The sequence below is a fragment of the Mycetomoellerius zeteki genome, unplaced genomic scaffold (genome assembly GCF_001594055.1).
Source record: "Mycetomoellerius zeteki isolate Tzet28-1 unplaced genomic scaffold, Tzet1.0 scaffold101, whole genome shotgun sequence".
Lineage (NCBI taxonomy): Eukaryota > Metazoa > Arthropoda > Insecta > Hymenoptera > Formicidae > Mycetomoellerius > Mycetomoellerius zeteki.
The window spans coordinates 760,597-772,923 of record NW_017255923.1 but is presented as its reverse complement, the minus strand read 5'-3'; the positions used below and the strand labels follow the sequence as shown (position 1 = coordinate 772,923).

General features: G+C 37.7%; 1 protein-coding gene across 3 annotated transcripts in view; it reads left to right on the top strand.

Annotated features, from left to right (window-relative positions):
• The window catches only part of p120ctn (adherens junction protein p120), a 66,007-nt gene extending 54,117 nt beyond the window's left edge, over positions 1 to 11,890 (top strand). For 2 of the 3 annotated variants that reach the window (XM_018461968.1, XM_018461985.1), the window contains 7 exons: positions 771 to 1,390; positions 1,987 to 2,374; positions 5,570 to 5,883; positions 6,403 to 6,706; positions 6,822 to 6,960; positions 7,444 to 7,567; positions 11,042 to 11,890. In XM_018461968.1, coding sequence (XP_018317470.1) covers positions 771 to 1,390; positions 1,987 to 2,374; positions 5,570 to 5,883; positions 6,403 to 6,706; positions 6,822 to 6,960; positions 7,444 to 7,567; positions 11,042 to 11,332 — 2,180 coding nt within the window. In that variant the 3' untranslated portion in view covers positions 11,333 to 11,890. The remainder of the gene's footprint in view (positions 1 to 770; positions 1,391 to 1,986; positions 2,375 to 5,569; positions 5,884 to 6,402; positions 6,707 to 6,821; positions 6,961 to 7,443; positions 7,568 to 11,041) is intronic. The other variant, XM_018461976.1, reaches the window with a different exon arrangement.
• Positions 11,891 to 12,327: the final 437 nt, after the last annotated feature.

Below are 12,327 nucleotides of genomic sequence, written 5' to 3'. Positions count from 1 at the left end.
GTATTGCACGTGATTTTATATAAGAATCAAGGCAAGCAAAAAAATTAAATAACTTTTAAGCCAATAAGAGAATTGTTTGTTTAAATTTTAGACAATAATAATAGAATAATCTATGAAATTTTTATATTTTTGGTAATCCTTCAAGTCGTAACATATCCTTAAAGCTATCTATTTTCTATTAAATGCGATTGAAAAATGACGTTATCTTCTTTCTATGATCGTTACGTAAAGTTGGACAGACGTTGCACGTACAAGAGACTTAATTTAATCTGCCACGTAATACGACATAAAATTATATTTTAATTCTGACCCGTGATATAATTTTCCCTGAATTTAATTCGAAACCACATTGCTTCTTTTTTTTTCAATGTCCGTTTCGTTTCTGAAATTAAATGAAACATTAATATATCCGTGAAATAGAAAGTATAAAATTAAAATTAATAATTGTTATAAATTGTCATAAATTGCAATTAAAATTAATAATTGTCATAAGTAACTAAAAATTTTGGATATCAATGATTAACGGTATTCGTATTACACGTCGTATTTCCAATAATTTATACGATATGTTGTTTTTCAAAGTAATATGTATGTCTCTTGGATAACATTAATATCTTCGAATCTCGAAGTGCGAAGATAAGCAGTTATCGATGGAGATAAACGTAAGTGAATTATGCGCTTTCGAGAGTGAGACTCTCCTTGGACGGCAACTTCGATAAAAACAATATTAGATCATAACCAAGATTAATCGATGGCCTTTTCCGTTGCAGATGAGAGTAAAGTGGCCTATGGCTACGTATCGCCGTCGCCGTACGGGCCTGTGGGGTACGTGCCTGCCGTGGGGGTCGGACCGGTGCCGAGCGACGTGCCCGGCTACGAAGAAGGCCACCCGGGAGTGCCTCTCACGTCGGCTGTGCCACCCGGTATCTTCGAGGACGAGGTGCACCTTCAACGGCTGCAATCGCGTCATCCGGTGGTGCCCGGTATGGCGAGCCCACTCGACGACGAGCAGAAGTCCATGCGCTGGCGGGACCCGAATCTCTCCGAGGTGATCGGCTTCCTGAGCAACCCCAACAATATAATCAAGGCGAACGCGGCCGCGTATCTGCAGCACCTTTGCTATATGGATGACCCAAATAAGCAGAAGACGCGTAGCCTTGGTGGCATACCGCCGCTGGTGCAGCTGCTGGACCACGACAATCCAGACGTGTATAGGAACGCGTGCGGCGCGCTGCGGAATCTGTCGTATGGACGACAGAATGACGAGAACAAGCGCGCAATCAAGAATGCGGGTGGCGTGCCGTCCTTGATCAACCTGCTGCGACGGACGTCCGATGCGGAAGTCAAGGAGCTTGTCACGGGAGTGCTGTGGAACTTGTCTTCGTGCGAAGTGAGTGGTCCCTCGAAGTGTGTTCTTTCATCACGCGATTAGGAAAATTAGAAAAAAGAGATGCTTTTCGTGCTCTTCTATTTGTTTACATAGGGCGTTTCTTAGGTACTGTCTAATATTTTAGTTGATTTTTGAAATCATTTTATGAAGAAAAATTCATATATCATTTTAAACTTCAAAAGACCCATTTCTGATACAGAATGTTAAAAGTGTTCAATAAATAAGATTATCGTTCTTTCACTGTTAAATTATACCTATATAATTTGAATTATTTTTAATCATTCCTATAGGTCGAACTATTTCTACTCAATATGTCGTTAATTTAATTAAAACAATAGAGTTAAACAATTTAATTCAAGAAATGCATTCAGTTTGACCTAAATTTAGTTATTTGTCATTTACTAATTCTTACATTAACATGGACGTTGTTTACTTTAAAACTAAGCAATTTAATCATAGAAATGGATTTACATTTTAACGTACTTGGAAGTTAAAAATAACAAAATATTGTTTAACTCAAGAAATTGAGTTACCATTGCTCTTTTGATATCTAATAGTTCTTTTGACTTCCGCTAACTTTTAACACGCGATTTCAGGACCTGAAGAGGTCGATCATCGACGATGGCGTGACGATGGTGGTGAGCAATATAATAATACCTCACAGCGGCTGGGACCCGAGCTCGTCGAGCGGCGAGACTTGCTGGTCCACCGTGTTCAGAAACGCGTCCGGTGTGCTGAGAAACGTATCGAGCGCGGGCGAATACGCACGGAAGAACCTGCGCGAGTGCGAGGGCCTGGTGGATGCGCTGCTTTACGTCGTGCGTTCCGCGATTGAAAAGTCCAACATCGGCAACAAGATCGTCGAGAACTGCGTGTGCATCCTGAGGAACCTGAGCTACCGTTGCCAGGAGGTGGAAGACCCTAATTACGACAAGCACCCGATCCAGTCCACGGTGCAGAACAGAGTCACCGCGCCCGCGAAAGGTGAGCCCAGGAAGTGCAGTAGGGGAACTTATTTGAAGGAGTCGATGCGCGACAGCAGTCTATATTTCTTTTCTTTCTACCTTCTTCGAGAAGGAAGGAAAGAAAAAACTCGAGAAAATTAATCCAACTTTAATTCAAATTTAAGCTGCACTTTTAATCTGATCGAAAGATATAAAAGTAGAATTGTTACGCATACAAAAATCCTAGTTATAATTTATTAGATCTACTTTATTTATAATTTATTTTCACTTCTTTTTTTGTTTTTTTTTATCACAACTTAATTAACACATAAAACCATGGTAAAAAATCTCGCATCAGAGGTTTTAATTTTACTACAAACATGGAAATTGTGGAACGCGAGACGCATTTTTACATCCTTCAGTCAGATTAAACTTAATTAATTTAAATTAATTTAATTAAATTAATTATATATATGTATATATGTTAATAAAAAGTAATTTTCTCACATGTTCTTGAAGAATTGGACCGCGCTAGATCCCTCGTATCGAGAGTGACGCGTTTGCGAAGACAAACGTGCAATCGTGAAATTGTTCTATAATAAAAGTACAATAAATTTGCATAGATAACCGTGAACGTGCAACGTAGTATTTAATGGTGTACTTTACGGGGAAAAATAAATTGCGAAGATAGAGGGATATCTCGAGCGTTGCTTTTGGAACAAGTATGTTTTCCCGCAACATGCACGAGTCTCCCTCGGTATGCATGTAGCTGCAGTCAGAGCGTGCGTGTTTGTGTGAGTGTTGTGTGTGTAAAGATTGGGAGGGACAAGTGAGGAGAGGAGGTAAATGATTCGCCCCTTAAACCAACCATGAAATTAGATCGGAGGGGACATGCAGCTTCCCTGTTGCAGACACTCTTCCATTGTCGCAAAACTATCGCGACGACGGCCTTTAAAAACAGTTAATTATCTCGCGCTAAATTCAGACAAAACAATTCGTCGAGATCTCTTATTTGAGCACACGTTCATATTTCTTTTTTCACTGTCGAGTTTGATTCGATTTTTTAAATCGCATCGTCGCGCGAGCGTTCGGATTTTTTATTCCATAAAAACCATCCGAGATATTTACGTGCGAGTTGTTGAAATATTTACGATTATATTTACTCGAAATAAGTAACATTGGCCCGAATGAAATTGTATCATTAATTCTCCCACTCGCGTTTCATGGACACGAAGCCCGCTGATATTTTACGGGCGCGTAGTTGGTAGTTTGTAGATAGTTAGTTTACGTAGCGTATTAAATTTGATTAAAACTTCCGGGCCGGTTTACCGAGGTGAGGTAGCGCGAGGACGAAATTTGTATCGCTCCGTAAACCGTAAATAACGCACTTAGAAAAGTGGCGATAGCAAAACGTTGCAATTAAGGGTAGATGGTTTGCTGTAGATAGACAACTGTACTCACAATCTCCTTCCACAATTAATTCATCCCAGACTGTCCTTGGTTTCGATTTAATTTGCCTTTTACTGGTTTCAAGATGGATGTATGTAGGTATACAGTGTGTCCAGAAATCGTTCCCTAACTTCAAATGTGACACAACTAAAAAAAAATTTTCGAGTTATTATCAAGAATGAAGTAAATACTACCTAAATTTTTTAGAGTGGAATTTCACTTTAAAGAGTGAAAAATGAGCTCGACTAAAAAAACAGTTCAATTTTCAATCTTTAAAAAGTGAGATTTCACTCTTCAGAAGAGTCAGATTCACTCTGAAAGTTTTAAAGAGTAAAGATTACTCTATCAATCATCAAAGTAAACTAACTTAACTTCACAGTCCGTCCGCCAAATAACTTGTGTTGTTCTTCAGGTTTTTAAAGAGATCATAATATCTTCTATAAGAGTGATACATTTGAGTTGTGTCATTTTTATAAATAAAAAGAAGATACTTCTACAGAGAACATTTAGAGTTAAGACAGTTTTGATGATCAAAGTTTGAAGTTGAAAACATTTGAAGTTGAAAATATTTCTTATTTTAAATTTAATCATTTTAGCTGATTAAGATAAATATAAACTGTTGGTGATATTTCGAGATAAGAATAATTTGTAGAATATAAAATGTCATAACTCAAAAAAGGTGGTTTAAGGATCGTAAAATGTAAATATCTTGAACGATAAAAATCTTGAATATATTTTTCTTGCCGATATTATTTGATTAGTCGATAATTTTCAAGTTGTAAAGTAATGTTTTCTCTTTTCTAAAAAACTTAATTTTTTGAATTATGTCACTTTTGAAGTAGGGGAACAAAATGTACATACACGACGACGATCCCGTATATCTTTGTATATCTCTGTCTGTACTGATTGAGTTTTCTGTCCTTATTCTCTTTCTCTTTTTCTATTTTAAACAACAGTTAATTATATGTATGTCCTAGTTAAACACTTAAAAGAGTTCTTCCTTCTTTCCGTTCATTTTGGGATTCCGTTGACGAATCACACAGATTTTTTATGAATCCTAGTTCAGCATGGATTAAACTGTGTTTCAATCTTTTTAGCATACAGTTTATGTCAAGGTAAGCCCCCTCTTGCAATTCCATTGGTAAATTAGTTTCCGTTCGAAGACATATAGTTATTGCATGCTTTGCCTTGCCAGATCGTAACTACGTTACATTATATATTGAGTTACCAATTTATATTTTCCCTATAAAAATAATTATTTCTTTTTTCTTTTTATTTGATGCTGTAACCGCTATGTTCTTAAGCGATGATTTACATTTCTGTATAACCTGTTTATATATTTGCAAAATTGACCAAAATTCAGAAACAAAATTGACCGACAAATTCAACGCTGAACAAATTCAGTGAGCTTGTTGTGAAGTTTAGCATATGGTTTACAATTTCGTTTTTAATTTCGTTTATTACGTAGATAAATGGCTCGTTTAATTTATCAGGTTAGTTAGAAAATTTAGAAGTGTGTAACAGGCGCCTTAGGAACACGAATACGCGAGTCGCACTTTTTTCTCGATATCGCTCAATGTTGCTCGATGTTTCACCGAATTTGCTGTTGCAAATATCGCGGAATAAGGAATTTTATAGAAAACGATTCGATAATTGGACACAAATCAATCTGATCCCGAATATCAAGTTAAACTCAATGTGACATTTGCCTCTTTGATTTCTCGTAATATTCCCAATGCGATCCCCGGCGGCTTATTAATATGGATCCTCTGTGATTCTGCTCTAGGTGAGAATCTGGGTTGCTTCGGCGGGAGCAAGAAGAAGAAGGATGGCCAGCCGGTTCAAAAGGAGACCACCGCGTCACGTACGACGAGTCCGCGGACCGAACCAGTCAGAGGAATGGAATTGCTCTGGCAGCCGGAAGTGGTCCAATCGTATCTTAGTCTCCTGCAAACGTGTTCGAATCCGGAAACATTGGAGGCTGCTGCCGGGGCTTTGCAAAATCTCGCGGCTTGCTACTGGCAGCCGAGCATCGAGATTCGCGCGGCCGTACGCAAGGAAAAAGGTCTCCCTATATTAGTGGAGCTCTTGAGAATGGAGGTAATTACATGGTGTCGAACATTTAATTCCACGAACACGCAAAGAGAACCCACGCGATTATAAAATGCGCATGTTAAATTAAATTATAAATTAAATAAACGATTAAACTAATTAGATTATATTTGGACTGCCTCAACAGAATATTATCCAACACTAATCTAATTACTTTACTTGTTTTCTCCATTAGTATAACAGTATGAAGTATTGCTCAAACTGATGCTTGTTCTAATTTCATATGTATATAACAATTTCTGATATCTAATTTTATATCTTATACTTTATGTTCTACTTTTAAAATTCCAATATTTGTAGAATTATTAATGAATAATACATGAATTGTTAATCTTATTGCAATAAATAACAAGGAAATATCTTTTTTAGTTTCCGATATCTATATCTTAAGTTAGTTATATGTATATTTAATAAATATTGATAAGATTAATATTTGTAATTCTGCGAAATGAATAAAATTTAATATTGTGACCACAAACATTAGATTAACGTATTTTCTGCGGCTAGGTGGATCGAGTAGTCTGCGCGGTCGCAACCGCGCTCAGGAACTTGGCGATAGACCAACGCAATAAGGAGCTAATAGGCAAATATGCAATGAGGGATCTCATCCAGAAGTTGCCGTCTGGAAATAATCAGCACGATCAGGGCACAAGCGACGACACGATCGCCGCGGTGCTCGCGACTCTAAACGAGGTCATCAAGAAGAACGCCGAGTTCTCGCGATCGTTGCTCGACGCCGGCGGTGTCGATAGACTGATGAACATCACCAGGCAACGCCAGAAATACACGCCGCGCGTTCTTAAATTTGCAGGTAATATTTCGAAACCGAATTTAAATAATTATCCGTAATATGCATCATGAAAACATCAATAGTCGATTTAATTATATCAATAGATAGAAATTATTCTATTTATGCGTGTTTTTAGGGCAAGTACTGTTCACTATGTGGCAACATCAAGAATTGCGAGACGTGTACAAGAAGCACGGCTGGAAGGAGCAAGACTTTGTAACGAAAACCGTTGCCGCCAGGAATTCAGGGCCTAATTCACCCAACAACGCTAACAGGTAATTATCACTCATAATGGAGCAATAAATAAAATTAGGTACATATAGGATAGCAGCCGCAATAATGGATAATTGGAATATCGAGATGACGACATAATTATCAAATTTAATTAGTATTTATAATTAAAACTTACATTAAGTTAAAAATATAGACAGTAGGACATTTTAAATTAATTTTTTGTTATTATAAGTTAGCTATCTTTCTGTAATTGTAAATGAACTTTATTTCTCTAAGCTTATATTTACAATTCATTAGTACAAATATCGAAAATATAAAGAATTAATACATTATCGTCATTAAATTAAGTTTATTTACTTTTTCTAAGTATTTTATTATTTTCTGGTAGTTTTATTTTTAGGACTCCGTTTATTTTTTGTTTATGATTTATTCGTTTTGTCGTGTGAATTCACTTAGTTCGCGGTATTTACTGCGGAGTCCTCGCTCTTTTCTCTCGGGCAACTCGATTCTACGTTAAAATGCAGCTACGATTGCAGCACTCTGAATCGACCGATGGCAAGCCAGGGAAGCACAAGATACGAGGATCGAACGATCCAGCGAGCGAACATGAATTCGAATAATGTCGGTCGACCTACTATATATCAATCAGTAAGTAATAATAACTAACAGCATCACTAAAATAAATATACGCCGCGTAGATACACACCATAGGATGAGAAAAGCGTACTCGAAGCGTAGGAAAAGAAATCACACGTGCACATTATATATGCAATCTGAGTCGTCGGTCTTACGAAAAAATTCACTAATATTTAGTAAATAAGAAAAACACAACGATTTTTGAAAAATAACTATAAAAAATCTCACTTTTTTAAATGTGGAATCACATTTAATAGTACCGCAGATTTACACGAATTTTTCTACATTTTTTATATTTATATTTCACTCTATGTGTACTTATTATTAAATTCGATCGTTATTGATTCACTACAAATTATTTAATGTGATAAGAAAAGTAATTAAAAATTTACTAATTTCATCACTTCTTTCATAAGACCGACGAAATATTTCGTCCTATTAATCTCAATTATTCGTTGCCATGATAATTTTTTTAATATTCGCGTCGTTATACAGAATAGAATTTAAGAATAGTCTCTCGACATGACTTCCTTGAACACACCAGATGGATCGTATATCAATAAATAATTATATTTAACTTTGTAGTTAGTGTTTACTTAGGCTCGCAAAGTGATTCAAACGCGACACAGTTATGTACCTAGGACGATCGACGCAACTTTTGGCGCAAACGATTGTGCCAAAAAGAACAAACATCACTCCGTAACTTTTAATCGAACATACACATTGTAATTTGCGTGATGAAACGTACACGATCGAATTGCATGATTTATGATTGTCTTCCTACAGTTTGGGTGATCTTGTAAGATTTCCATTTTTATCGCGCTTTTCGTAAGGTAGATGCAACAGAAAATTGTATGCATTAGAACGTTTTCCAAATTCGAACGAACATTTCTAATAAATGTTACTATGTCGAGTTAAAGGTTAAAATTAGTCGCCATATGTAATGTCGTGTTCATTAATGCGAATCTGGTTGTACAAGAATACACATAAATGTTCACACAACGTTCACGCGAATTAACGCACGAGACCGGACCAAACTCTCACCTTTTAATAACGCCGCGTAACTACTTCCTAAATCCTGAAACTTTTTGCACGGTTTTCATAACGATTTTCCAACTTGCTAATTAATTTAACTAACCGCGTGAGAGGAGGATCTCTAACGCGAAATGTAATCTTAGGAACGCACCGAGCAGTGTTGCTACTAACGACTTTAGGTCTAAGCGAGAATACTCGAGGTATTCGCATCATATACACTTCTGTCTCCGGAACAACGCACAAATTTACACTAACAATGAAGAGCTACGGCTGACGTGATCACTGCCTAAACGAACACCCTCACACCGTCACCTAACGATGGCAATTATTTTGACTTTTAGCGTACGATGAGAAAGCGGTTTCACATACATACACCGATTGATTATCGAGAAAAAGCATTTGTATCGAGCTAGGAAGCGATTTCGATTTCCTATACATTTTTCCAGTGCCCTGCTAGTTTAGTTATATTTTATTATAGCGAGGTATAACACGCATTTACAACTAAATTATTACGTAGCCTATGTAGTCTATACTGTATACCCGATTTTGTATATAAGCTTAGGAAGTGATTATATTAATCTTGTATACGTAAGTTACAATACACAGAATATAATTATTATGGGTGTTCGCACGCCATATATATACGACGCCGTACTAAATTATTATCCCTTCAGTACGCCGTTCCATGAAAATTTATTTTGATGATAATACCGTCGAATATAAAGCCTAACGGAACATCACGTCAAATTGTTTAGCTTGTTGACGATGTAGGAGTGTAAATTGAAAGATTTTTTATAAGAGAAGATTTCATTTCCGCGTAACGCTAGAACATTCACTACAAAAAGTATGGGTGTAGATTTAACACAATGTGTTTACATAATTCTCATCGTATTGGTGTTATTATAAATGTGAGGATTTTTCATATTATGGGTTTTAAGGATGTATTACATGTATTTTTTTTAATAAAATAAAAAAATTGTGAAAAATTTTCAAATTTTTTTTACATTGTATTTCAAAGTGTACAATAAGTTTGGCGGCGATTTAGAATGACTGGTTTAAAAATTGTTTCAATAAGTAATGTTTTTAAAAAATAAGATAAAACGAGAAAAATTTTATTTAAGTTATAAAATTGTATTTTATATAAATATTAAATATCCTGTCCTTATCGAACTATTTCATATGTATATGTTTATAATATTCATTTTTATACAGGAAGTATAAATTTCTAATTCAGTCACTTTTTGCAGAGACCTACACCTGGTATATCCTTAAATCTACACTGTGTTGGTACAAACACCAACACGGTGAGAATTATATAAACACCGCATGATGTTAAATCCACATTCATATTTTTTTAAGTGTTTGTAAAATCCTATTTCGCATCCCGTGCATAAAAAAGAACCTCCTAGATTAAATACTATTATGTATAATTTTGTAGCACACGTACACACGTACACATCACACACGCGATTTCATGTGCGACTTTATATCATCTGTGTATCTCAGCTACGAATTTACTCACGTCACCGTCGGAATATTTATATTCTGTATTTAGCCGAATACTAAAACGCAATGTAACAAACAGGAACAATTACTTGAAAATATGTATATTAGATAGCCTATATACCTGATTGCAAATAAAGGCCAAACATATCACATCTTTTTCGTGGTTTTGCCTACACATTACAGTGTACTCTCGATTATCCGGAATATAGGGAGTAACTACAAGAAAAGAAACACATAATACAAATCAACATACAATATACAATTTATAGAAACACAGACAAAAATTACAATACAAATAATAATTTATTCGTTATGTAATCTTTTTTTAATAATATACAGCCTTGGTCATAAATATAAAACGCTCTCAATTTATTGCATTTTTTTGAAAAAGGAGATAATAAAATAAAAAGCTAATAAAACACTAAAATTATTGATATAAAAATAAATATTTAGTAATAAAATCATTTTTCAATTTATTTTTCTTTGGATATAGAATGTTCACACAATTTGTGGAGATGTTTAATATTTTTAACCAAAGCTGTATACATATATCGCGTAAAAAGAAATATTTAAAAATTATCTCTACACTAAATATCAGAATAATATTTCATTCAATGCAAGCCGTGATCAGACTAGAGATTGAGATTGAATTTTAACCAACCAGAAGAAAGAAAACCAACCTCAAGTTTAGTGGCTTTTACTTCGATTGGTTAAATTCGAATCCAATTTCAATCTCGGCTTTACTGTTCCATCTACAACATGCAAATGTACGGACGATCGAGGGTACAGTGTGCATAAAATACCACCCCAAAGTGTCTGAGCTTCTTTCAGCGTCTGAAGGGTCGAGGCGCCGCGCGGTTCTCCCCCCACCCTCGCCCACCCCCCTTCGCAAGAGAGACGCGCGACCACCAGTTGGCTAACCGTTGGCTTGTGTGTGTGTTGCAGCAGCCGAAACCCGGTGAGCCGCTCTACGCGCAAGTTAACTTGGAGAAGAAAAAGAAGCGGCAGTACGAGCTGGGGGTGGGCCAGGGTGGCCAGGTGGGTCAGGTCGGTGGCGGCGCCGTGATACCCGGGGGCATAGCTGGACCAGGCGGCGGCGGGGGTGGCCAGTGGGTGCCGGATGGCGTCGGGATGGTACCGGACGGTATCGGCGCCACATCGGTAGCGGCGACGGTGACGAACCAGGTGCCACCGCCGAGCTCGACCGCCGCCGCCGCCGGCGACTCCTGGGTATAACGGGTCCTACAAGCGGGTCCTACGCGGGACCGCCGGGAGGACCTCGCCAGAAATCACGGCCTCGTCGCGTCCCTCCACGGCCGCGTCGAGCGACCGCCGCCTCCGTCTCCGAACCTGTCCATGTAGCGGAGGTGTATAGGAGGGATCCCCCCACTCCGGGATGCGAAGTGACGCCTCCGTAAAATCCCGGAGGATTGAAGGTGTACGAAGGATCGGAGGAAGAGCTTAAAACCTGGGACTCTGCTCGATGTAAGGGACTGCAAGACGAACACCCGTTAATTTATTGGGCACACCCCTTCCGGATTCGCGAAAAATCAAGATTGTCGATTGGTCGTGGTCGAGTTGGCTGGACGTAGGCGAGTTGAGGGAAGCGTTTGTTGCAGGGTATTAAAGCGGGGATATCGAGAATATAGCGATTATATGAAAAACGAGAGAAGTACAGAGATTTGGGGAACCTTGATGGTCTCCCCCCCGAAATAGAAGAACCCGAGTACGCGTTGTACTCGAAATATTGTCGAAAGAGTACGCGCGAAAGTATTATTAAAAATTGGAGAATTACGCGGTTTTTTTTTGGAAGAGCGACGAGACATTACGCTTTATCATTGGAAACAGACGTCCATATTATGATTAGGAAGAATCTCGAGGGAATAACGCAGGAAGTTTAACTACGTCGAGTTAATCGGACGAATGGCAGCTGAACTTAGGGTGATAAAGACAGGCAGCTTTCAAGTTGGAGAACGAGGTGTATATTGATCTATTCGAGATAGAACTATGCACGAAGATGTATATAGAGCTGATTGAAGAACCGACGATTAGACGAACGAGCGTATTGACGGATCGACAAGTGGAAGAATGGAAAAAAAACGGTATCTTTTCCGGTGCTCGCAAGACGATTGAACGGAGAATAGGATTCGAACCGAAGCGGAAGCCGAAGATCAAGCCAGAAGAAACCGACCTCGCTCACCGATTCGCCAGGATAATTCGCGCGAACGATC